A 27,258-nucleotide genomic window follows, 5' to 3' on the forward strand; every position below is an offset into this window, starting at 1 on the left:
TTTATTAGCACACACACACACACCCCCACACACACACCCGAGAAGAAGAGAGTTTTAATGTCGTAGGAAACTATCCCAAGAGACCTTAAAGATCTAGCCGACAAGGAGTTGAACTCAAGACTTGTTATTCAAGAGGGAAATGGGATAACCAATCTACCACACTTGGGTGATAGAAAGATTATACCATTTTCCTCTTTTTATTAGCGCACACACACGCCCACACACACCCGAGAAGAAGAGAGTTTTAACGTCTTAGGAAACTATCCCAAGAGACCTTAAAGATCTAGCCGACGAGGAGTTGAACTCAAGACCTGTTATTCAAGAGGGAAATGGGATAACCAATCTACCACACTTGGGTGATAGAAAGATTATACCATTTTCCTCTTTTTATTAGCGCACACACACACACCCACACACACTCGAGAAGAAGAAAAGTTTTAACGTCATAAGAGAGAGAGAGAGAGAGAGAGAGAGAGAGAGAGAGAGAGAGCAACTTCACAATTGGCCCCTTCTTTCAAGAAATCACACCAATCGAATCTCGATTATTGTTTTCGTACACTATTTTTCTAATGAGAGGCTTGCCACCTCAAGCGACTACAACCAATCAATATTTTGTTTCAACTAAATTAAGACAAAAAATAACCACTCTCTTTTTGCAAAAGGGGTACTCAACACTATAGCCCATGCATTTTGGGCATGCCAAAACAAGGGTCAAGCAACTGGGATTTAGGCTGTATACAAACCAAGCCTATGCTTGCCCGTCACTTCGGGGACAAGCACGCATGTATTACATAATGATTTAATTTTATTTTGTAAAAGCAGGGACTTTTCAGTTGGTGCTGATAGCCTATTGGTTCGATAGTCACTAAGTGTGAGCTGGCAGACGCTCTCCCGCCCAAGTTTGGGCAGGGGGATTGCGATTGCCCGTTTTATTGTTTGCTGCCCATTTTGCACACCCAATCAACTTCTGTCGACTGGCTTCCATGTTCGCAAGCGCAAGCTTGGGCAGGCGATGTGTAAGCAGCTTCAGGGCCTTTGCACACATTGTTGCATCGGCCACCAAATAACAACCTAATCACCAATCATAGTTGCAAACCTCAATTTTGGACGGTTAGTTGCACGCACACTGCCAAAAATCTGCTTCGCCAATGTCTCTTTGACATTTGGACGACCCCTTCATGCTGCCCCTATTTGGCGGCCTGGTTTCTACTTATTGTCTAGCCAATCAAAGTTTTTTTCACTATATTTACATAAAATGATCAAATGGCTATTGTGTAAGGCATATGAAAAAGCAACCGCCCGCCATTCTCAAAATGGCCGCCACATTTCGGGCGCTCTCTTTTTTAATAATAGCAGTGTGTAACCACCCTTATACGACAATCCCTTAATTTTGACACTGAAAAATAAAGTGGAATGAAATTATAAATTGGTCCCTCAAACATCTGAGATATCCACTCCAATGGAGGGAAGTGGAGGAGGAGAACAGGGGGGAGAGTGGTGGAGCTGGGGCGCGGGCACTCATGGGCAGTTGGGCACCGGCGCTTTCCAGGACGAGCTTCTCCCTCAGCGCCTGCCTCCACCATCGCCCGCTCCCCTGCTCCAGCTTGCTTGCGGAGGCTCTCACTCTGTTGCTGTGTTAAGTACGTCCTCCCCATCATCTTGGGTAACTCGATTACCACTCTACGTTATCATCAAATCACAGAGAGAGAAATCAGAGAGAGAGAGAGAGAGAGAGAGAGAGAGAGAGAGAGAGAGAGAGAGAGAGAGAGAGAGAGAGAGAGAGAGAGAGAGTGTTTATCGGTAGTGCGTATTCGATCCGTCGCTGGGATGCTACTCGTCTGCTAGGGATTGACGATGTTATTTGTGCTGTTTGGTACGCACGGCTCATGGATTTGTGGTGTTTTAGCACTATACAAATCTGGCGTAGTGCCGTTACGATTGGATCATTTGTTGGAGAGTCTGTCCCGGCCTCCTCCAGAGGGGTTTACTTGATCAGGAGTATGCAGATAAAGCCATGCTTTTTGTAGAGTATTCCTTGCCAGCTTTGGAGTCTTTTGTGCTAGGCTTTGGACAGATTATGCTTGGCTAGTGGTGCTCTTATCAATTGGAGCAAGTCGGATGGGGTTGCCATTGGTGGTGCAGGATGCGAGCCTGTGGAGGCGAGAGTATGTTTTTTCTTGGCTTGTGGGATTGATGTCCCACCTTAGCTACAATTTCAGTAGGTCTTGTGCTCTACTGGTCGGAAGTAATGTCATTGGTTTGCATCACATTTGTCACTGGTAGGTCGTGTGTTGGCGGCCAATTAGGTGCTTTGGGCTATGGCTTGGTTCATGGCTTCGTGTTGGGTGTACATTTAGAGAGCTTGTATAGAGTGCATCGATTTATTAGGAATTTCAATCTGCCACGTCATCAGCAACTATGCAATTTTCAGAAATCTGTTGCTGCTTTTGCTTCTTCTAGGGTTTAGTCCCCTCGGCCGGTAGCTCCGTTCTTCAGTAGGTCAACATGTTAGCAGTTTGTTACATCTCCCCTTCTTGAAAGAGAGTAATCGTCCGCGATTACAACATATCTGCAAAACAACTCAAGTTAGCTGCAAAAAATTTCCGAAGGTCATTTAGTTTTCTCTTTTTATAAAAGGAGTTAGCTTCTTCTTTCGGCTCTTTTGATGAAGGAGTTAGCTTCTCCTTTCAACTCTTTTGATCAAGGAGTTGGCTTCTCCTTTCGTCCATATCGAAACTCTTGATATTCCGGCGTAGTAAAATTAGCCATCACACCCAGACCGTACTGATCTTCCACGGGTGTCTTGATGCACTAAAATTACATACCCAGGCAATCTCATCCAATTAGGAATATTCAGTGGTTGGCACATCACAATGCAACACAAATGCTCATATATGCATGTTACAATACAAAAACATAAAGCCGTCGATGAACACTCGCCCCGCAAATAACCATCCAGGTCCGGGCTATGAGTTGTTCAACGACTTCCTCATCACTCCTCCCACAAATAACCTAAAAAGGGTTGGGCCATGAGATATAGAGGCCTTTTACAACCAGACGCCCCCCAGACCGCAGTCTGCGTCGTTTGGAGGTGCTAAGAGTAACTACTACTCAGACTTCTTAATACTCCCCCCGTAAATAACCATGCAGGTCTGGGCCATGAGTAACAACAACAATACTCCCCCCTTAAATAACCACAAGGGTCCGGGCCATGAGTATGAACAAGCATTCTCAAACATAATTTCTCACTACTCCACCCGGGGGTAAAACCACCAATCATTGAAACCAATATTAAAACCACAGTCAAACAATTCAAATTGGCACCAAGACAGGTTTAAAACAGATACCATCCATTTCAAACAAATTCCAAACAGGATCACCAAACAAGTTCTCAAACAGATTTCAAACTTAAAAAGCAATCTCGACATCAGTCAAGCTCGAAAAGTCGACCGACTTTCCATCCTGAAACCTGCACCACAAAATTAGGGTTAGGTTTATTCCATAGGGTCGTAGCCAAGCACAACATGGTCCATCAGCTCTTGGACAAACAATGTTTCTTTGGCGGCGATGGTAGTCCCAAGATAGCAATCGCAGTGGACCTCCAAGGTCATCTAATCGTGAAGAGACATCTACTGGGAGATGTCAAGAAACTTCAAGTTATAATCTGCTAGGGTTTCCATGGCAAGCGTTTCCATGGCAAGCGTTTCCATGGCAAGCGTTTCAAGATAACTCCGAAGAAAGATGTCAGAAACCATATAACTTCGGGGCAAAAATTTTCTTGAAAGCTTGATAAGCCCTTGGAAGTGTGCGGCTTGGTAGCTATAGACATCTGCATGGCGTTGCCTCTGAGAAAAACAGTAGCTCAAAACAAATCTTGGGTCCTTCTCTTGTAAGTGATCTGTATGGCTTATGCCTTGTAAGACATGAGCGGTGAAGACGGGAGCGCGCCCGATGCTCGATGAAGTAAGGGTGGGAGTGGCTAATAACTCGGGGTTGGAGGGCGAAGATAATTCCAGAGTCTGCTCTTTTGTTGGACCGGTATGCTTTCAGAAAAGCACACGCCTGATGCTCTGATACCACTGTCACAAGACGGGCACCACGTGCCAATAGAAAAGAACAGACTGAACAAATTTTTAGCACTTCAATAACAACTGAAACTGAAAGAGAGAAGACACGCGACACGGAGTGGTGGAATTCCACCCCAGAGAGTATTAACCTCAAACCTTGGCCCCTTTCGGTATTTCTTTATATTGCATCAACACAGTACAAGTCGGTAGCATGCCAGAGAACGAGTCCTAACCTCATATTTTAAGGCCCTTGGCCTGAAAAGCAGTTACAGTGAAAAGCCTTCAAAACTCAAAAGCTTCTGGTCCAAAAAGCAAAGCCAAAAGCTGCCAGCGTAATTTACGAAAATCCGTACAGCCTGCCACGTCATCATGTCAGCGCAATTTTTGAAAATCTGCCACGTCATCAACAGCTACACAATTTTTAGAAATCTGTTGCTGCTTCTGCTTCTCTTAGGGTTTAGGCCCCTCGGCCGGTGGCTCCTTTTGTTCAATAGGTCGACACGTCAGCAGTTTGTTACACGTCGTCACCGACTTAGATCCTCATTGCATAATAGCGTTAGGAACTCGCATCAGCACCTTGTATCAGATTTGTGCAATCAATAGCATAGACTTCTCTCGCCATCAAGAGAAGGGTCCTTGGAGGAGGGTTTGACAACTATACTGGTGTCGTATTTTCTTCTCTCTCCATCTCTCAGTCTCAACACCTTCATTCACAGTGTTTATCCACTTTGTTTGTGATCACTTGCACTCTCTCGAAAGGCTCTCCCTTCCGTAAGTAAAAGGAACCTTGAGCACAGTTCGGAGCACTCATGTTGAGAAAAGTTCAACTTTCACTTTCGTTGCACCTTACATTGGTATCAGAGCTTTGACAATGTTCTGTATCACTCAAGAAAAGAACCACAATAATTTTTTTTTGCTTGTTGCGGTTGCACGTAACCCAATTCCTCTTGGGCGTGTCGATTCCTAATCGTGTTTTTGAAGAGTGACAGGAAACCAAAGAAAGAAGGGCATGTCTAGCCTCCCCTTGTTTCTCTTTTTACTCATTGAGAGCGGCCGTGCACTTAGTGGCCGACCAATCGACGTGAGGTGGGAAAAAGCAACCTTGGTGTGAGCGCAAGGCCGCCTAGGGGTGCACCCGCAGGAAAGAGGAGCTCGAGTAAGAGAAGATCCTTCTCTAAGACAGATTGCAAGCTAAAGAAGAACCTCAAGACTCAAGACCCTCAAGAAGCTCAAGAACCAAGACCCACAAGAACCCAAGTTTCTCGTGAACTTAAGAACCTAAGACTTCAGTGTATGGTCATCACCCGAAGCGGAATGGATACTTCGCATGGAAGTGGTGAGCCTGGGAGTGGCAAAGAAGAGTTTTCTCCACCAGGAGGTTTTTTCGACCCTCCCCCTTCCCCATCTACGCCAAGGATTGTACCAAATCTGATGGAGGCTTTGGTCAAGTCGATGATGGACATGATGTCACAACAAGAATTGAATCGCGTTCCTTGAAGCGCGAGCTTGAAGAAAGAAAGGCGATCTTGGATGGCGAGCGCGAAGAGCGCAAAGAAAGAAAGGCAATCTTGGATCGCGAGCGCGAAGAGAAAAGAGCGGCCTTGGAGTTAGAGCGTGATGCGCTGAGAGACCAACGCATGCAAGAGTTGGTCTGACAAGTAATCACCTCGAAACCCGAGCTGGCCAAAGAGGTTGGTGGTTCATCCAGTGGCGCAAGCCGAGATTCGGACTCCAACCACCCCGTCACCGAGAAGTTGAAGTTCAGTAAGTATGAAGGTAAGATGGATGCTACTATTATTCATTCTTGGTTGCATCAATTTAATGCTTACTTTGCGACAACTAAGAAGACAGGAAATAGCAAGGTTTTGACGACAGCTATGTACCTTGCCGGTGTGCCATTAATTGGTACCACGCATGGCAAGAGGCACAGTTGACTGCGCACCTAGAGGAAGCCGAGAAAGGCGCGCCTCTTTCTTTCAATTGGGCCGACTTCCAAGAGAAGCTCAAGGCGCGGTTTAAGCCACCCTAGTACCTTGCACGGTTGAAAGACGATTGGCGCGGTCTCAAGCAAAATGATATGCCCGTTATGTCTTTCTCTAATCGTGTTTTGCAGCTCGGCACCCAATTACGCAAATTGGATGCTGAGCGCAAGGAGGCGGTCCTTTATGGATTGGACAAGTATATCAAGTATGATGTCGAGGTGCTCAATCCAATCAACCTCAACAAGGCGGTAGCGATTGCTCTCGCACAAGAGATGAAGCACAATAAGGGAAAGCCTAAGGAAAACAAGACTTCTCAAAGTTACCTCTTAGAACCCTCAGAACGGTAAGAATGGTAACTCTTCTAGCCAATCTTCCTCTAATCCTTCGGAAAAGAACTCTCAAAATGAATTTAAGGGTAAAGCTAAAGCAATTGCAAAACCTAAGCTAACCCCATATGAAAAAGCTGCACAAAAAATTATAGGAGGATACAATTGGCTGAAGAACAAGTGATTTATGCTAAGGAAGGTAGATATTATCAATGTCATGTCAAGGGTCACATTAAGAAGGGTTGTCCTAAGATAGCCCCATCTAAAGAACCCAAAGAACCCACAGCTACCACAAACACTTTAATGAATCAATCTGCGTCATCACATGTTTCTGACACACACATTATGAGTCTCTCATGAAGTGTTATGGGTGAAAGCATGTTAACCTGTCGCGCTTTTTGTGCTGGTTAGCAGTTTCAAGTTAGCACATCTTCAAAAAGTTGGGCGTCCGGTAAATTTTTTACAAATAATATCAAAATTTGTCGGAGGTTGTACATTTGGATTCCTTGTTTCAAGTGCTTTCTATTGATATATCATATGTCATAGATCTTGGAGATGTAGCTCAAGTTATTGTACTAGTTAGCATATGTCAAAATTGTGCTAGTTAGCATTGTTCGGGACATGAAAAAGCATGACAAGTTAACATGCTTTCACCCTTATGGTCATGTGAAGGGTCAACGCTTTTTTATATTGTTTGATCCAGGTAGTATGCATGATGTGATTAGTCCATCTCTTGTAGAGAGAGCCCGCCTAGAGGTTAGTCCGACTTCTCCTCTCGAGGTGTTTGGCTTCGCTCTCGGTATGGACTCTCTCATCACGCAAGAGTGCCGTGATGTGTTGTTTTCAGCTCAACAATTTGCCTTCCGTAGGAAATTTGTCGTGTCTCCTCTTTCAGGATGTGATATGCTTTTTGGGCATTTGATGGTTTCGTGAGCATAACCCTCTCATTGATTGGGAGGACAATACTCTCACGTGATCATCTAACCCTATGTGCATGTGGACAAGCTACTTCATGACAAGGGTTCAGTCAGCCTAGCTTAGGAAGTGTTCTAGCAATTTTGTGAGTCTGTTCGCAGACCGTGCATGTCCAAGCACTTAGAGTAGATGCATATCCTCTGGTTGCACACAGCATGATCATCAGCATTACCATCAGAATTCATCAGGAGCATTTTACAGTGCAGAGAACCTATTTTCCCTATTTTAGCCATGTTTCACTTGTTATTAATAAGTGACTTTGTTGGGAAGCTGGGTAGGGCAAAGTTGCTAGTTAATATATAATGAAATTGGGAGTCACTTAGTGGAAGCAGAAGAAGCAAGAGAGCACATGCAACTTCTTGCAAGAGGCCCTCTAGCAACCTTCTCAAGCAAGAACCCCCTACAAGCCCTGGCGTTTTTCAGCAATCACAGCAGTTCCAGCGCCAGCGTTTTCAACAGATCTGCATCAGTGTTGTACCTGAGTTGTACCAGCGTTTTCAGTAGACAACCCCCAGAGTTTCCAGCCTGCTGTATTTGCGTTTTTCAGCCTTGCTGTCCAGCGTTTTCAACAAACAAAACCAGCGTTTTTCATCATATGGAGTCAGCGTTTTTAGTCATGCACACCAGCATTTTCATCCCTTGAAACCAGCGTTTTCAGCCAGCCGTCGTCATCGTTGTTGCCGCTCTCGTCGTCGTCGTCTTCGTCTTCACCGACTTAGATCCTCATTGCATCATAGCGTCAGTAACTCGCATCAGCACCTTGTATCATATTTGTGCAATCAATAGCATAGACTTCTCTCGCCATCGAGAGAAGGGCCCTTGGAGGAGGGTTTGATGAAACTGGCCCGTGGGGCGGTAGGCGTTGGCTTTCACCCGAAATTCTTTACTTTATACACACACACAGAGCACTTTGCAAAGGAGACCTGTAACGGGAATTAACACTTAATCACACACACGGCTCGGAAGCTAGAATGCTCCGAGCAGACGCCGACAACCTGTAGGTCCCAAAATTGGCGCCCCTTTCGGTATTTCTTTATTCTTTAGGAGGGTAAATTACAAGGTAAGGTCCTGGGAATCCTTCACGTGTATCCACCTAGATACCATTTGATTTGGCCAAATTTCGGCAACATAACAGCCCCAAAACTTGCGCGAAACCAATTCCCCTGCTGGAACTCGCTTGCACTGTCATATACCCTCTGATTCTTGTCCAAAAACAGTAAATTCAGCACGCTGTATTTACTGGTTTTTGCCCTGTTTTCAGCCCCAAACAGTCCCCTAACTGTCCTCTGCCAGTGGGGTACGATTCCCAATGGTCTTGGCGTCCGTACGGCTTAAAAACAGTGAATTTACAGCGCATACACAGCGCTGATTTTGCACGTGTACGGTGAGGTTATGACCCTCACCAGTGCCTGCTTTGGAGCAGCAGTTAGCTACCCCTGTTCCTGCTCAAGGAGGCTCTTGCCTCAGCACAAAAGCATGAACCCACACAACTGTACATCAGTCAAATGAGTAGCCCTTTTGTGGGGCATCACATAACTGCACGTAGGGGAGAGAGAGAGCAGTGTGTAGTGTGCAGGGCATCACTCCTAGCACCACACTGTACATGAGAGGGAAAGAAAGCACTCCATAGCTCTTAACCTGTGACAGGTTGCAAATGAGGCCTCTCCCAGCATAAAAATCAGCGCCCATTTTTCTGCAAGAGGAAAGTTCACGAAAATGTGACACTTGGCGCATTTTCAAGCATTTTCCCGTTTCGGGTTCGCCGCTTAAAAATATCCTGACCAGTTGCCTAGTTGACTTCGCGGCAGAGTTATAAAATGTTCCCCTAGTCATACCGGAGGTTATGACGCGAACACTTTTCACGGCCCAAAATAGCAGTTCCCTAAATTTTAGGAGATGCTTCCGTTGGGCTCCCACTGGTCTTCTGACCATCTATCCTCATTGGGACCGCATCCAAAAATGCAATGTGGCCCAACTGTCGGATACTTTTTGTTAGTAGTCCCACCTTGACTTTACGCCTTAATCTAGTATCCACCAACTTGCTAAGTGCGACGGGGGGACCTATATGATCTTGCTCTGAGCCTAGACATCCTCTTACCATACGAATTCCAGTGCCGACCACTTCTCGTCTGTGGGTGAATCAACCGTTCACATTGGCCATACAATGTCCGACCGTTTGCTACTTCAAAAAGAGGGTCTTAAACAAATAAAATAAACCCCATTGGAAAGAAACCAACAACCAAGGTTAGCAGTTGCCACATCTCTGTGACATGGTTAATAACTGCCACGTCCTCGTGACATACCCCCCTCTTGAAATCGCAAACGTCCTCGATTGCATACCATAAATACACGCCACTGATGATCTTGTGCTATTAACACTCTTTTATCATCGCATGTATCCGCAAGAAAGGTCGTAACATACATAGATACAAATGACTTAATGAGGCCTTCATACTTTTGCCATTTCTATCTATGGCACTGAATTCATATGTACATTTGATGTACGAGCTCTATCATTACCCCTCCTTTGCACACGTTGGGTTGGGGCATAAGTAGGCTGTAACCCAAAGGCTTCAAGGTAAAGCTGCAATACATTTGGTGACTCTGACAGTTCATGCTCTTCCATCCACTTTGCATCCATAGGCGGATAGTTCTTGAACTTCACCAAATAGCGTCTTGCAACTTGTCCTTTAACTTTTCTGTCCTTATGTGCCAAAACTTGCTCAGGTACCAGGATCTCATCAAGTTCCTCAACTTCTGGCTGATCTTCAACTGGCATATCTTCTGGCACATCACCCACGAAGGGTCTTAGAAGACTCACGTGAAACGCATTATGAATCTTCCACGCATCAGGCAGTTTCAGCCTGTAAGCCACATCGCTGATCTTGTCAAGCACTTGAAAAGGCCCATAGTAACGCATGCTGAGCTTAGGAAACAACCGTTCCTTGCCCTTCATCTTCTTTAACCTTGCCTTTTCGAACCTTAAGAGAACCCAATCACCAGGTGATAGTAGCAATTCACGACGGTGACGATCAGCAGCCTTTTTTTGTTTTGCCTGAGTCTTCTCCAAGGCAACTTTAATTTTCTTATACATCTCATCCATGTTCTCAACATATCGATCTGCCTCAAAGATCTTGTCCTTTGTGTGCAAAATGGGAGGAACCTTTTTGCCGCCTTCAATAATTTCAAAAGGTGCTTTACCAGTAGACGAATGCACCGTATTATTGTACGCATACTCAAGCATAGGCAAATACTGTTCCCACTTGCCCTTATTATCTGACACATAGCATTTCAGCAGATCTAAGACAGTAGAATTGGCCTCTTCTGACTGTCCATCAGTTTGTGGATGAAATGAAGACGAGAACTTGAGCGTAGTACCCATGTTCTCAAACAATCCTCTCCAGAACAAACTGGTCATGCGAGGATCACGATCACTGATAATCGATTGTGGCATACCATGGTACTTAAACACATTGTACATGAACAAGCGTGCCATCTGATCAGATTTTATCTTCTTCCTGACAGGGATAAAATGGGCCTGCTTGTTGAACCTGCAGACAATGGTCCATATACCATCATTCCCTGTTGGCGTCCTTGGAAGATCAAAAATAAAGTCCATAGCAATGCTTTCCCATGGCTTATCCGGAATCGGCAGTGGTTGTAACAACCCTGGTGCCTTTTGCCTGTCAAACTTGACCTTTTGGCAAACTATGCATGCTCGCACAAAGGCATCCACATCTCTCCTCAAGGTAGGCCAATAGAAGAACGTCTCTACCGCTTTAACTATTGCATCAATGCCACGATGCCCTGCATACGGTGGGACATGACTCTCTTCCATGACCTTATGTCGCAGTGGCCTAGTGACACAAAGTCTGCCATGCATCATCATAAAACCATATCTGAGGAGGTAGTGCTCGTGATGTTGCCCCTCTTGTAATTGTTCAAAGATCCTTGCAAAATCTTCATCAGCAGTATACTGTTCCTTCATGTCATCTAACTCATGATGATAAGGAATTGACACAGCTGAAATTTGTGGCTTTCTTGATAACGCATCAGCCACAACATTCTTTTTGCCTTCCACATGCATAATCTGGAAGTGGAACATGGAAAGAATGTTTGCCCATCGCATATGCTTTTCGGATAACTTTGACTGTGTCAAGAAGTATCGCAAGGTCTGATGATCTGTTTGGACAACAAAATCAGCACCTAAGAGGTAGTGCTTCCAGCTAGAAAGCGCATGAATCACGGCCAAGAGCTCTTTCTCATAGACTTGCATAGTCCTCTCTGGCCCTTGCAAAATTCGGCTTTCATAGGCTACTACCCGTCCATCTTGCATTAGCACTGCTCCGATGCTACTGCCACACGCGTCACACTGGACCACAAATGACTTCCTGAGATCTGGCAAAACAATAACTGGATCTGAAGTCAACTTTTCCTTTAAGAGACTAAAAGCTGAAATCTCTTTTTGGGTCCATCTGAAAGTGACCTCTTTCTTTTGCAATGCGTGAAGAGGCGATGCTATCTCTGCAAAATTTCTGATAAACCTTCTATAGTAGGAACACAATCCCAAGAAGCTTCTGACATCGTGCACAGTCTTCAAGTCTGGCCATGTCTTGATAGCTTCGACCTTTGCGGGATCCATTCTAACACCATCCTTTGAGACTATGTGGCCCAGAAAGTGGATCTCTTGAAGGAAGAATTCACTTTTCTTAGGATTGACAAGTAACCTGTGACTGCGCAGCTCTTCGAACACAATGGTCAAGTGACGCCTATGCTCCTCTTCATTCTTCGAATACACAATCATGTCATCGAAGAATGTTCCAACAAACTGTTGATGCGAGCGGAAAATCCGGTCCATCATTCTGTTGAACGTGGCTGGAGCATTTGTTAGCCCAAACGGCATCACTAGAAACTCATAAAGACCAAATGTCGTTCTAAACGCAGTCTTGTGCACATCCTCTGGGCTTATACGAATCTGATGGTACCCACTCTTCAGGTCTATCCTGCTGAAAATTGCAGCACCCTCTAAACGATCGAGAATATCATCAATGCGAGGAATAGGAAACCTATTCTTGATGGTATTCTTATTCAACGCACGGTAATCAATACACATGCGCCATGAGCCATCCTTCTTCTGCACTAGGAGCACTGGGGAGCAAAAGGGTGAAGAAGTAGGCCCTTCTCTAATAACTCCTCAACCTGGCCCATAATCTCTTTCTGCTGCGCCGCACTAACCCTGTAGGGAGGTCTATTTGGTGTGTTACACCCTGGCACCAAATCTATCCGATGGTCCTCAGGTCTCTCTGGCGGCAATTGCGACGGTAATGAATCAGAAAAACAGTCACTAAACTTTTGCAAAAATGCTGACCTTTCTTTATCTAACACAGATAAATTTGACTGATCCCTATCTGAGACATCACGTGCAAAAATCAAGTACACAGAAAGATGATTCTTTATTACAGAAGTGATAGCAGAAGCAGATACAATAGGGACTGACTCTCCTTTAAGCTTTACATCCAAGATGTGAGATTTGCCCCTATGCTGTACAGTGATCTTTTTGTTGTAGGCATCCAAGACTCCATGCACTCGGAACATCCACGGGATCCCCAACAAGGCGTCACAACCTTCCAGCGGCATGATGTAAAACTCTTCAGTGTCCACATACGACTGAATATGCAGACGCAGTTTTCCAATGATGGGAGTAACACACTCTGAGTGGCCAGGACATGCCAACCCTGCCTCTGCTGCGTACCCCATCTCTTCAGCTTTGATGCCGAGCTTCATAGCTAACTCTGGTGAGATAAAGTTGGCTTTGGCACCTGGATCAAAGAAGATGAGTGCCGTCTGATCTCTAACTTTACCCCATGCCCTGCATAACTCACTGGCATCTGTGCTGGGCCTGTCACCCACCATGTCTGGCACTAAACCTGCCGTGGGTTTAGGCTTCTTGCCTTTCTGGTCTTCTTTATCCTCTGAGTCAGCTGGCCTTTTCCTTTGTGGACAATTGATAGAAATATGACCAGGCTGCTCGCATATAAAGCATTTGTTCTCAGCCATTAGGACCTTCTTTTCCTCGAGCGACTTGCGCACAAAAGGCTTCCTTTTCTGTTTCTTTGCCTGCGCTCCAGAAGTCCTAGCTGAATCCTTGTCTTTGGTGACCTGTTCTGACCCCTGTGACGCATCAGGAGCCGTTTTCACAAAGGGCTTCTTCGCTGAATTTTTCTTTTGCTGCCCTCCTTTATCACTGCTCGAAAATCCACTGTCCTCTCCTTTCAACAGGGCAAGACCAGTGTTCGCAACTTCCATAAGTTGAGTAAGGGTAGCCACTCTGTTCTTTGTACAGTAATCACGAAGCCCTTTAGGCAACCCACAACAATACTTCTCTATCTGCTCTGTCAGTGGCACAAATCTGTAGGAGGTCACTGAGAGTAATGCTTTACAAAACCTCCTATTGTACTCCAGCAAGCTCTTGCACGAAGCTGCCGTAAGCTGGTGCCAATCTGTCAAGACATCGGCTTCAAATTCATTTGATAGCCAAGCAGATGCAAACATTTGCTTGAAGTAAACCCAAGTGGCGGGTGCCTGTCCTTGCATTAACAATGTCGTCCACCATGTAAGCGCATTGTCCTTTAAGAAAGTGGCAGCTTTCCTGACCTTCGAGGCCTCTGTAAAATTCCCTCCCGCATAAGCTGTATCAAACTGCTGGAGGAAAGTGAGTGCCTTTGTCTTGTCCTCGAAACCACTGAAGGTACTGAACTTTACTGCTGCACCACCTTCTTTGTAAGCCTTCGGCTTCTCTAGTGCCCCCAAGTTGTCATACAAAATGGTCTGCAACATGGGCACTGTACTAGGCATGATCGGCACGTGTTGGCCATTCACATTTTGCGTAAGAGGTGCGATATTTGGCTGCTGTCCAGAAAAACCAGCCATGCCAAAATGACCCTGTGGCACCCCAAACTGGCCCTGGTTGCCGTGGAAACCTTGGTGCATGCCGATAGCACCATACATGGGGTTTGGCATGATGCCTTGCATACCCCCGAACACTGTTCCTGGCATGTATGGCTGACTTCCAGACGCATAACCAGCCATACTTTGGAACACTGATCCACCCCCGAAATACCCAGGATGTACCGTGGGTGGTGGAAAAACTGAGTGCATAGCCTGGTATCCAGCTCCCTGTCCATTCAAGACAGCATGCTGGCTCTGAAAGGTGGCGGGCTGAACTGGCATAACCTGTGGAATAGGCGTTCTAGCCACCTGTTCAAGCACGGGAGGAACCTGCTTTTGAGCCCCCGACTCCGCAACATGCGAGTGTTCCCTTTCCTCCTGCGCCTCATGAAGTACCTGGGCTTGAGCTTCAACAAGCTCCGTACGCGGCGTAGGTTGCCTATTTTGCTGTTGCACTGGTGGCGCTTGCAAGAATTCCATAAACCTCGGATTCTGCACCAGCTGCGAAAAGACATTCACCGCAGCAACTAACTGAGTCTTAAACCCATCATCCTCAAGTTGCCCTGTCATAAAGCCCTGTACTACTGGAGGGACATTCACGTTGACAGGAGGTACAGACTGACGTGGCCGTGAGCTCTCGCCAATCTCAAAAACCATAGGAATCTCCTGCTTGTCCTTTGGAGAGGAACCCTCTTCCATAATTCCCTTCCCCTTGTCAACCATAGTGTAATCCCCGTGTTCTTGCACTGTGTGTCTTTACCCTGAACAATCCAGGCTCACTCTTTGAGAAAAAAGTGATTGATATCCCGGCAATGGAACCATGAAACCGGCCCGTGGGGCGGTAGGCGTTGGCTTTCACCCGAAATTCTTTACTTTATACACACACACAGAGCACTTTGCAAAGGAGACCTGTAATGGGAATTAACACTTAATCACACACACGGCTCGGAAGCTAGAATGCTCCGAGCAGACGCCGACAACCTGTAGGCCCCAAAATTGGCGCCCCTTTCGGTATTTCTTTATTCTTTAGGAGGGTAAATTACAAGGTAAGGTCCTGGGAATCCTTCACGTGTATCCACCTAGATACCATTTGATTTGGCCAAATTTCGGCAACATAACAGCCCCAAAACTTGCGCGAAACCAATTCCCCTGCTGGAACTCGCTTGCACTGTCATATACCCTCTGATTCCTGTCCAAAAACAGTAAATTCAGCACGCTGTATTTACTGGTTTTTGCCCTGTTTTCAGCCCCAAACAGTCCCCTAACTGTCCTCTGTCAGTGGGGCACGATTCCCAATGGTCCTGGCGTCCGTACGGCTTAAAAACAGTGAATTTACAGCGCATACACAGCGCTGATTTTGCACGTGTACGGTGAGGTTATGACCCTCACCAGTGCCTGCTTTGGAGCAGCAGTTAGCTACCCCTGTTCCTGCTCAAGGAGGCTCTTGCCTCAGCACAAAAGCATGAACCCACACAACTGTACATCAGTCAAATGAGTAGCCCTCTTGTGGGGCATCACATAACTGCACGTAGGGGAGAGAGAGAGCAGTGTGTAGTGTGCAGGGCATCACTCCTAGCACCACACTGTACATGAGAGGGAAAGAAAGCACTCCATAGCTCTTAACCTGTGACAGGTTGCAAATGAGGCCTCTCCCAGCATAAAAATCAGCGCCCATTTTTCTGCAAGAGGAAAGTTCACGAAAATGTGACACTTGGCGCATTTTCAAGCATTTTCCCGTTTCGGGTTCGCCGCTTAAAAATATCCTGACCAGTTGCCCAATTGACTTCGCGACAGAGTTATAAAATGTTCCCCTAGTCATACCGGAGGTAATGACGCGAACACTTTTCACGGCCCAAAATAGCAGTTCCCTAAATTTTAGGAGATGCTTCCGTTGGGCTCCCACTGGTCTTCTGACCATCTATCCTCATTGGGACCGCATCCAAAAATGCAATGTGGCCCAACTGTCGGATACTTTTTGTTAGTAGTCCCACCTTGACTTTACGCCTTAATCTAGTATCCACCAACTTGCTAAGTGCGACGGGGGGACCTATATGATCTTGCTCTGAGCCTAGACATCCTCTTACCATACGAATTCCAGTGCCGACCACTTCTCGTCTGTGGGTGAATCAACCGTTCACATTGGCCATACAATGTCCGACCGTTTGCTACTTCAAAAAGAGGGTCTTAAACAAATAAAATAAACCCCATTGGAAAGAAACCAACAACCAAGGTTAGCGGTTGCCACATCTCTGTGACATGGTTAATAACTGCCACGTCCTCGTGACATTTGACAACTCTTCTGGTGTCGTATTCTCTTCTCTCTCAATCTCTCAGTCTCAACACCTTCATTCATAGTGTTATCCACTTTGTTTGTGATCACTTGCACTCTCTCACTAAAGGATCGGAAGGCTCTTACTTTCGTAAGTAAAAGGAACCTTGAGCACAGTTCGGAGCACTCATCTTGAGCAAAGTTCAACTTTCACTTCCGCTGCACCTTACACAGTATTTTTCCAGTCACTCTACATGAAATTGGTATGTTCATGATTTTGTGTTGGAAGTGGTTTCAGGAATTTTCCTCCTTGGAGATTCTTGAAGGAAATGGACCTACGTCTATAGCCGCAGTTGGAGCATTGAAGTAGCCACAGATCCCTTTGTGTTGCTTTTGGCCCGGCCCAAAGAAGCAAGCATTGCAGACCGTCATGAAGTTGAAGTATTGCATGACCCACACATCAGAGTGGGCCGACGACGAGTTCTTCTCAAGATTGCCGGAGTTGTTGGCGCATTCCCTCGACGCCATACAACTCGGTACCAATACCTCACTTTTAAAAGAGGGGATGTCACGTGCACATCTAACCCTATGTGCATGTGGACAAGCTACTTCAGGTCCAGGGTTCAAGTCAGCTTAGGAAGTGTTCTGGCACCTTTGTGAGCCTATGGGCAGGCCGTGCATGTCCAGACACTTAGTTGCATATGCTTTGGTTGCACACAACATGATCATCAGCATGACATTCAGTATCCATCATGAGCATTTAAAGTGCACAGAACCCATTTTCCCAATTGATCCATTTTTTACTTATTATTTAATAAGTGACTTTTGTTGGAAAACTGGGTAGGGCAACTTTGCTAAGCTGGTATATATAAAAACCTAGCGCAAGCACTTTCTAGCAGAAGAGGCAACAAAAGTCTACCAACTTACAGTGCACCTTCTCAGCAAGACCGGCAAGAGGCCTAGCGGTTCCAGGCAACAACAGATCAAGACCAGCGTTTTTGGCTACAGTTTCAGCCTAGCGTTTTCTGCGCATCGTAGTTGCATCGTCGTCATCACCGTCCTCGCCGACATTGTCACAAATGGGTGACGTGGCAGTAGATCCTGGACACACTGCAGTGACATGTGGCAGGTTGCCCGGACAACGACACGTGGCATGTATGTACGAACGCTCTGCAAAATCCGCTGACTGGTTGTACGAGAAATCTCGCTTTTTGCGGAGCTACTGACGTGGCATTGTGTATAGATTTCCTGGATTTACGTTGGCTGAATTCATTGGGAGCTTTTGGGCTTATTGCTTTATTTTGAGAAGCTTTTAAAATACAGCTTTTGGGGCTCCGCTTTTGGGCATCCCTTGTATCAATAAATAAGTAGGCAGGGCCTCACTTCTCTGAGCATCTGGTTGCAGAGCTTGAGAGTGAGCACCTACCCACTCTCTTGTACTTTGAACACAGATTAATACAAAAAGAAATACCGAAAGAAAAGCCAGTCTTTGGTGCCAATATCTCTAGGCACGGAACTACGCCGGGCCGTGTCGACCTAATTGTGAAGTATGAATTGTTTTGAAGTGAATCTCTGCTGTGTCGCGGGAGAATCTTGACTTGGGGTGACCAAGTTTGTTACAGTGGTATTAGAGCATGGCTGATTTCTCTTCTACCGGGAAATCCGATCCTTTTCTCGCAACACTTATGGATTCCAACAGAAATTAGTCGACTTCTTCTGCATCTGCCAATGCGGGAGGAGATTGCGAAGAAGATTCTTATGAGCAGTCAGAAGAGTACGGCCCACCTCGGCCTATTCAGGCTGAAATTGAAGAGGTGGAACGTCGACAATTGGTTGACGAAGAACAAAGATGATGATTAACATTGCGAAGGATCCAAAACTTGCAAAATTTTTGACTCAAGAATCCCTCATAGAAATGTACACCCAGTGGCAGAAAGCCACAGAGCCACCCGTCAAACCGGCACTCAAGAAACCTCCTCCTCCGAGGATGTTTACAGAGCAAGAATTACAAGAGGTGGTTTTGACACAGATTAACCAGCTTTTGGATGCAAACAATAAAGCCAAAAAGCACGATAAAAAGCATAAGAAAGGAACCGACTTCCCGGGTTATTTGGGTCGTCAATCTACTTTTGCATCGGCAAGAAAGCAGAAGAAGCGTGTACGATTTGAAGGACTACCCAGCTCTCCTTCTTCTTCTTCTTCTTTTGACAGTTCTTCTAGCTCTTCTGACTCGAGCGAAGAAGACAAAAGGGAAAAAGTGAAGCAAAAAGCAAAGCTTCGGAAAGGGCAAGAAAAAGGCAAAGAAGCCTAAATTTTACCGAGTTTCTGACAGTTCTACAAAGGGCTCATCCTCAGATAGTTTGGACTCCTACGATCACATGTTTTACACAAAGAAGAAGCATTTTTATAAAGCCAACCAATATGAAAGTAAGAGAATTTAAAGAAGGTGGATAGTCAATTAAGTTTGACTCTTTTTTTGGATTCCGAGATGTTCCGAGGGCTTTGGCCTTCATACAGCAGTTTGACATAGCTTTCTTCGGAGGGCATTACTCGGAGCACTCGAAGATTTGGAGGGCTACATCTTTCTTCAAGGGAAATGCTCGAACGTGGTGGTCCACAAACTGCTTGGAATCATCTTCGGATGACCAAGGGAGATTCTTTGGATGCTTATTGCAAGAGCTTTTGGAGCTCTTTTTCTACCAGCCTCTTCATCTAAGAAGTTCTCGAAAACAATACAAATTGAGCGGTTTTGCTGCGGACTTCCTACAGAGATCCGAGACTACTTCTTGGAACAAAAGTTAAATTCTATTCAAGAATTGATGGGTCATTGGAAACGGGGTTTTGCCATACATTCAGGCAATCTGACTTACCCCATTGATGAGATCTTGACTCAGAGATCCCAACAGAATTCTAATAATGAAAGTAGAAAGAGAAAGAGTTCCCAAGAAAAGAAAGACAAGGATTCTTCGAGAGAGGGCCAACTACATCAAAGAGGGGAAGTGTTTCGGATGTGGGGAACATGGGCACGTCTCTGCGAAGTGCCCTAAAAAGGCACAGCAAGAACAAAATGAAGATAGGCCATAGAGTTCGAGAGCAACTGAGGAATGTGGAATAAAAGGCAAGATGAAAGCAGGAATGGTTCCAGATTGCATGGGTACTGACCCAAGCACAATTGATGAAAGTACAGAACTTTACTGAGCTTGAGGCAAAGTGAAAGATCAAGAAGACCTGATTTTCTTTGATGGAGGAGCCAAGGCCAACTTCATTTCACCTGAATTGGCGGCGCGGCTCGAGATTAACACTTGATCGGATGGGACCACAAGCAAAGGTAGTTCTAGCGGCACCCGGACAGGACGTAGCCATTACACCTGTCAGTGGCAAACTTCGGTTGTATTGTCAGGGGTATTTGGGGCACGAGGACTTCTACATAATGCCCTTGGAAGGTTGTGATGTCCTCCTTGGAGTCCCTTGGTACCATAAGAACAACGCCGTGGTCGATTATCGGGCGAAGAAAGCGACATTGACAAATGAAAAGGGCCGAAAAATTGTTCTTGATGTTAAATTGAAGGGCGAGTCTGTCCCTATTGTATCGACTTCGGCCGTTTTGAAATTAATGAAATCCAGTTTGTTTGTTTACTCAATCTTTTTGAAAGAGTTAAATGATGAACATAGGACAAATATGTATGAACTTGATAAATAGATAAGATTTTCTCCACACTCATGCCGATTGCTTTTCTGAGGGCCTGCCAGGTGAGTTGCCACTAGCTCGTCCTGAGGATCATACTATTGATTTGATACCTGGAAGCGCACCACCGAACTGGCCACCTTATCGTGTGAGCCGAGCCCAGAATGAAGAGATTATGAACCAAGTGAAAGACCTCTTGGAAAAGGCGTGATCGCGGACGATTACTTTCTTTCAAGAAGGGGGGATGTCACAAACTGCTGACGTGTCAAGCCACTGAAGAATGGAGACAACATGCAGATCCTGGCCGAGGGGCCAAACCCTAAGAAGCAGCAACAAAAGATGTTTTGGTCTTTGTTTTTAAAAGAAGAGTTCCCACCAAGTTCTGGCCAATGAAATCGATCCCGGCCGAAACCTAGAAGAAGTAGAAGAAACAGAAGAAATCCCTGATCAACTCACATATCAGTGGTCGAGGGGCCTAAAAACCCAAGAAATCAAATTTCTTTAACTTGTTTAATGCGCTCGAAAGTGACCAAAACGAAGTCAGACAAGTTTTTAACCTCAAAATACGATGATGTGGCGCTTGTACGGACATCCCGGAATTTGCAGCTCGAAATTTAAGGAAAGTGTTTTTTTGGGGTCAGCTTTTTAGATTTGATGCTTTTAGGTTTTGGGCCTTTAAATATGAGCCTACACTAAGCGTGCCCCTTTTCACAAGAAAATCACTAATCACGTCATAAATATTGCCAGATTCAAACAGGATCACAACACGTTGACAATTCACAGGACCATAAGACTTAATTAGAGACTCATGTGGATGATCATTAGAAACTTGGGGCACGTTAGTTTTCTCATTTATGACATTAAAAGACAATATGGGTTCTGTGGCTCTTTGTGAGTGTTGTGGGTTCTTTCTTAGGACAATCTCTTTTCATGTGACCTTTAGTGTGGCACTTAAAACATCGTCCTTCCTTTCTATATTTGGTCCTTTCTTCACGGCTTAACCAACCCCCTACTATTCTTTGAGCAGATTTCGCATTAGGTGTCAACTTAGGGGTTTCCTGAGTTTTAGCCTTTCCTTTATTATCAGTGTTAGGTGAAGAATTTTGTGCTCTCGGTGTAGTGGAAGATTGACAAGGGGAGATACTGTGGTTGTTACCATTGTTCTTACCATTTTGTTGATTCTATTGGTTCTGAGGGTTCTGCAGAGTACTTGACTTGTCCTCTTTCGGCTTACCTTTGTTGTGCTTCATTTCATGCTTAAAGAGCGATTTTGACGGCGTCATTGTAGTCCTTAGGTTCTAAGACTTCTCTATCATAGTGGACGTACTCGTCCAAACCAAAGATGAAAGCCTCCTTGCAATTCTCATACGACTTATGCAATTGAACACCAATCTGCAAAATATGGTTAGAAAAAGACATAACGGGAGTCCCATTTTGCTTAAGGCCTCGCCACTCCTCTTTCAACCGATCAAGGTACTGCGGTGGCATAAAACGAGCCTCGAGCTTGTCTTTAGGGTGATCCAACTGTAAGATAGTGGTTAGCCATTTGCAGCATGCTTAAGATGTTCGGCCAATTGCGCCTCTTGCTAGGCTTGATACCAATTCATGGCAAAACCCGATAAATACATGGTGGCTCTGAAAACTTTACCATTACTATTTTTCTTGCTAGTCGCAAAGTAAGCATAAGATTGATGCAACCAAGAATAAATCATTGAAGCATCCATCTTACCATCATACTTACTGAAAATCAATTTTTTTGTGATTGGATTGTTGGAGTCGTCGTCTCTACGTGCTCTATGTGATGACACGCCGGCCTCCTTGAGTGGATCGCTCTTCGAGTAGATTACATGCATGACAAAGTCTTGCATGTGTTGGTCTCGCAGCGCCTCATGCTCTAGCTCTATAGCCGTCCTCTTTTCTTCAGTCGCTAAACGTTGAGCTTCGCGTTCCCTTTTCACGGTGGCCCACTAAGCCTCTTGTTGTAGCATCATCTCTATCATAGACTTTACCAAAGCCTCCATAGAATTTGGAGCAATCCGTGGTGTAGATGGGGACGGAGGAGAATCAAGAAATGGTCCTCTTGGTGTAGGAACTTCTTCTTCTCCAATTTCACTCTCATCACCTTCATGCAAACTATCCATCTTGCTTTTGGGGATGACCATGCATTGAGTACGTGGGTACTTAGGGTTCTTGGTGCTTGCTTCTTGATACTTGGTACTGCCTGCAATCTGCGTTGAAGAAGGCTTTTCTCTTACCCAAGCTCAACTCCTTGCTACGGGTGCACCTCTTGGCGGCCTTGAGCTCACGCCAAGGTTGCCTTTTCCCACCTGACGTCGATTGTCTGCCACAATGTGCAAACTTTGCTCTCAATGAGTGGAAAACAGGAACGAGGGGAGTCTGGACAAGCCCTTCTTATCTGGGTTGCTTGCCACTCTTCAAAAACATAGGTTAGAGAGATCGACACGCCTTGGGTTACATGCAATCTCAAACTAGCAAAAATGTTTTTGTGGTACTATTATGGTTTAATGGCCCTTAAGAGAGAGCGATGTAAACGAGAGCGCGCCGGATGTGCGATGGACTAAGGGTAGGAGTGGCTAATAAGCCCGAGACAGGGACTCGAAGATTCTTTGAGAAAGGTTTTTAAGGTTCTTTTCTTGAGTGATGATACCGAACATTGCCAAAGAGCTCGGATATCAATGTAATGTGCAACAAAAATGATAGATGGTAAATGCTTAGGATGTGTGCTCAGTATGTACTCAAGGACCAAGGTTCCTTTTACTTCATGACAAATGTGCAAAGCCTAGAGAGAGAGGAGAGAATGGTACTGTGAGTGATAGAGAGAGAGAGAGAAGACTAACACTAGATGGGGTCCCAAAAACCCCCTCCTAGTACGAAGGGTGACACACACACACACACACACACACAGAGAGAGAGAGAGAGAGAGAGAGAGAGAGAGAGAGAGAGAGAGAGAGAGAGAGAGTTATATTAACGTCGTCTAAAGGCCATATTGACCTATGAGATCAGAGAGTTACATCATGGTGAATCCGATACAAGGTCTGGATAAAAAGAAAGAAAGTAACCAAACTGAAACACTACTAGAGCTGTAAAAGATGGGTATCAAGAGCATGAGAGGTACGTACACAAAAAGTGGGCGTGTATCTCAAAGAACAGATACAAAATGGTGGTTGTGTATCAGAATCTCGAGATGGCTCGCATCGGTCGTTGCATGATCGTGTCAATGTCCTCCATGGTGAGAGTTTGCATAGGGCGTCCCCCATGTCTCACCAATACAGATCTGATCCTCTGTTGCAACTTCATCCGTCGATGGGAGCATCCCCTCATCCTGGGCCTCTTGGATCTCCCCAGCTTTGCCAGCTTTGCTGCTCGATCACTCAGTATACCTTTGCTAGTGATGTGCCTTGTATCCCTCCTCTCTGGCTGGTCTCATCTCTGCTTGATCTGTGGATGCAAGAACATTGTGATCTGTCTTTAGGTGTGTCTCCCGGTGTGTGAGTCTCTCTCTCTCTCTCTCTCTCTCTCTCTCTCAGTAACCCTGCTCAATGACAACTTGGCCTTGTGGGGCTGTGATACACTGCAATGCCATTTCCTTTGCCCTTTCGGCAAGTGCTTTCAGATATGTAAACTCTAATTGCTGATTTCATATTCAAAGTGATGCCTGCTCCTAGTTTTGATGCATTTCTATGCAGACGATGATGTGCTTATCTCACAAAAGCTTCACGGGCTCTACCACATGGCTTCATTTCAGTTCCTAACTGGCTTTTGTGTTACCATTAGGTATGCCTTTTGACGAGGATTATGATTGTGAAGTCTGAGTTGCTACTTTCTTATGTAGGAAATGGGGAAGCCATGACTTGGGGGAACAACTCTTCAGGACAGCTTGGCCGTGGGGATTCAGAGAGTAGTTGTGAACCAACTTTGGTGAAAGAGCTACATTGTTTAAAGGTCCATACTGTGTCTGCAGGTTGGAGCCATACAGCTTTCATTTCAGGTAACACCTATCTGCGGAGGTGGTTCTCTGAAAGTTTCACATGCTTTTCCTGGATGCACTCTTCTCTGTTCAATATAATTTATTGACCCTGTGGTTCTTCTCCATTGGGTTTTTGTTTTGCAATTGGCTTAGTATTGTTGTTGCTGTGTAGCTGCTTAAATTGAGTGTTGTTTGATTAGCAAGTGACATAATTCAATGACACTATTCTGGATATTAATTACCTTCATTGTATATGTCATGTGCATCAATGATGTGTTCCGAGCAATATTTAGATTTGATGCTGGAAAAATATGGGAATCCATTCTAATATAATAAAATTTTGAGGTGCTACTGCTATTTGTGGGGTCCTCTGTCTAGTTGCATTCTGAAAGACAATCTTAAAGATCGTTATGGTGTCACTTCTCAATAACTTGGGCTAATTTTCAAAGATAAATTCAATGCATGACATGGATAATTTTAGGACTTGTTTAGAGTTCTAAATGTAACACATAAATCAGCTAGTTGGTCCTCTTCACAACAGAAAATGGTAGGTTTTTTGTTTGGAATAAACTAGTGCAGAAAGGTAAGAGTAAGAATTGGAGAGGGAATTGCATGACAAGCCAGTGCAGCCAAGGCGAAGAGGGATGGAATTGAGAGAGAAGAATCACAGAAGTGGTGCATATACTGCATACATGTGTATCTATATATCTCTCATTTCTTGAAGTTTGGATATGTAATTTACATCTCAATAAAGCTCTTAGTTCTTTTGCTCCCTTGAACTTGATGAAGGACAAATTGATAGTTCACTCTTCTGTCGGGATGTGTTTGATGATACTTCCAAATTCTACCAAAGTCACCTGTGGTAAATATTGGTCTATTTAAACATTAATGCAAACCCAGGGCTAAACACATCACCAAATAGTGCCCAGCTGCCATTCATCAGCAAGAGGTATTCTACACCTTCAAAAGACGCAACTTGTGCCTTTAAATGAAATGCAATGTGTGCAGCATGGAACTCATAATTGTAGTGTCAACAGCTTACATTTAAATGAAAGGTTTGACCGCATCCTGTGTGTTGAAATGCTGCTTCAATTGTTATTTTCTGTCTTTAAACTCTCTCTCTCTCTCTCTCTCTCTCTCTCTCTCACACACACACACACACACACACACACACACACACACACCACACACACACACACACACACACACACACACACACACACACACACACACACACACACACACACACACACACACTCTGTTACTTGTCTGTAGGTTTTTTTAGCATAATTTTTAAAGCTTTATTAAACCACAAAAAGTTGACATTCTGGATTTATATAATCTAAACACTCTTCCTAGTTTCACTATATGGGTATCCATTGTGGGATGAAACCCTTATAATGCTATGATGGTTACAAAACCCCTAGCTGGCAAGAAAAAACGTGGTTATAATTTATTGCCCTCACTAAACCCTGCCGTGAAGGCGCTATGGTGGTTTTGCTATGACAAACCGCATCACAGTCGGCCTCTCATTCTCAGATCCCCAGGAGGAGCTCGCTCCACTCAGTACTCTCTGCATGCTACACACATTCAGTGATGGCAGCCTTCTTCCTTCCTCTATTTAAGAGGTGAGGGCGCACTCTACCCCTCACTTAGCCTTGTGTGAGTTCTCTTGCGTAAAGTGTAAGGATTGTGTGTTTATTCTCTGCTGCACCAAACATGGAGCTTGCAACACAAACAACACAGGTTGGCCACTAAGCTTGGTATCAAGTGTTTCGTTTCTTTCTTATTTTGCTTGGGATAATGTAAAAGATATGGTAAAGCTCTGTCACTTAAAGCTTGGTAAGGCCCAATGTTTGGGTTGGCTCTACTTGGTAGAACATGATAAATGATGGATGGTTGGTAAGGACCATGCTGTGGTTATGCTTTGCTTGACATTTAGAGACACCACCACTGAGGAGTGTTGTTCCTCGTCGCTTATGCTTGGTAAAGCCTATTATGTTGGCTATGCGTTACATTATATGGTAAATGGTGAAGTGGTTTAAACACTCTTGGGGCATAGCTATGATCTTGGTACTGTTTTTTCTAGCTGCTCTTGTGTAAACTGTTCATTAGTTTGGTTAAAATATTTTTTGAAACATTTTAAGGGGTTACTGCCGCCTGGCTTGTCCATACTATACTCCATTAAAATCTATGCATCATCATTAAACAAATTGCAAGAGCATACTGTGCAAAAAAACTGGTGAAAAAGGGAGGGTCTACCCCGGTATTTATTGGTTTTGCTAAATAATGACAGTACATAACACGCAGTTGGCAAACTAATTGGGTGGTATAACCTGCCGCTTAGCCTGGTAAGAACCACTTTATGGTTGGCTTTGCTTAACAAATGGAGTCACTATTGTGGATTATTGATCCTTGTCGCTTAGCCGGGTAAGGCCCATTATGAGGGTTGGATATGCTTGACAGTATGTGGCAAACGCTGAGTGAATCAGCACTCTTATGATAAGATATGATCCGGCTACTATTGCGCTGCATATAACTGAACATTGGTGTGTTTGAGGTAATTGGGGATGCATTATAAGGATTTACCGTTGCTTTGCTTATCGATGCTTTACTCCGGTATTTCTTTGACGAACTACTGGTACATACATAATTCTTTTTACCCCACTGCTTACTTGTTTTGGATTTGTTAAATGATACTAGTTGTTTTTCCTTAACTTGATACATGGCGCATAAAATTTGTCACGTGACACATCTCAACCCTATGTGTTCGTGGACAAGCTACACCATAGCAGGGTTTCCGTCAAGTCCAGATTAGAAATGATCTGGTACTTTTGTGAGTCTATTCGTAGACCGTGCATGCCCAGTCACTCAGTGTAGATGCATATCGTTTGGTTGCACATTGCATAAGCATAAGCATTTCCATCAGATTCCATTAGAGTCAGTTTGGGGATTTTTCAGATGACTTTATCCCATTTTTCCCTATTTTTGACATTTTTTCACTTATTTATTAAGTGA

The 27,258-nt window shown here is 44.7% G+C and overlaps 1 protein-coding gene across 2 annotated transcripts in view; it reads left to right on the forward strand.

Moving 5' to 3' along the window:
• The first annotated feature begins 1,444 nt into the window (after window positions 1-1,444).
• Window positions 1,445-27,258, forward strand: part of LOC147435736 (Regulator of chromosome condensation (RCC1) family protein) — a 63,055-nt gene continuing 37,241 nt past the window's right edge. For both annotated transcript variants that reach the window (XM_086488709.1, XM_086488710.1), the window contains exons 1-2: window positions 1,445-1,640; window positions 24,106-24,261. In XM_086488709.1, coding sequence (XP_086344835.1) covers window positions 1,460-1,640; window positions 24,106-24,261 — 337 coding nt within the window. In that variant the 5' untranslated portion in view covers window positions 1,445-1,459. The remainder of the gene's footprint in view (window positions 1,641-24,105; window positions 24,262-27,258) is intronic.

The sequence above is a fragment of the Adiantum capillus-veneris genome, chromosome 18, assembly GCF_014529385.1.
Source record: "Adiantum capillus-veneris isolate H3 chromosome 18, ASM1452938v2, whole genome shotgun sequence".
Taxonomy (NCBI): Eukaryota; Viridiplantae; Streptophyta; class Polypodiopsida; order Polypodiales; family Pteridaceae; genus Adiantum; species Adiantum capillus-veneris.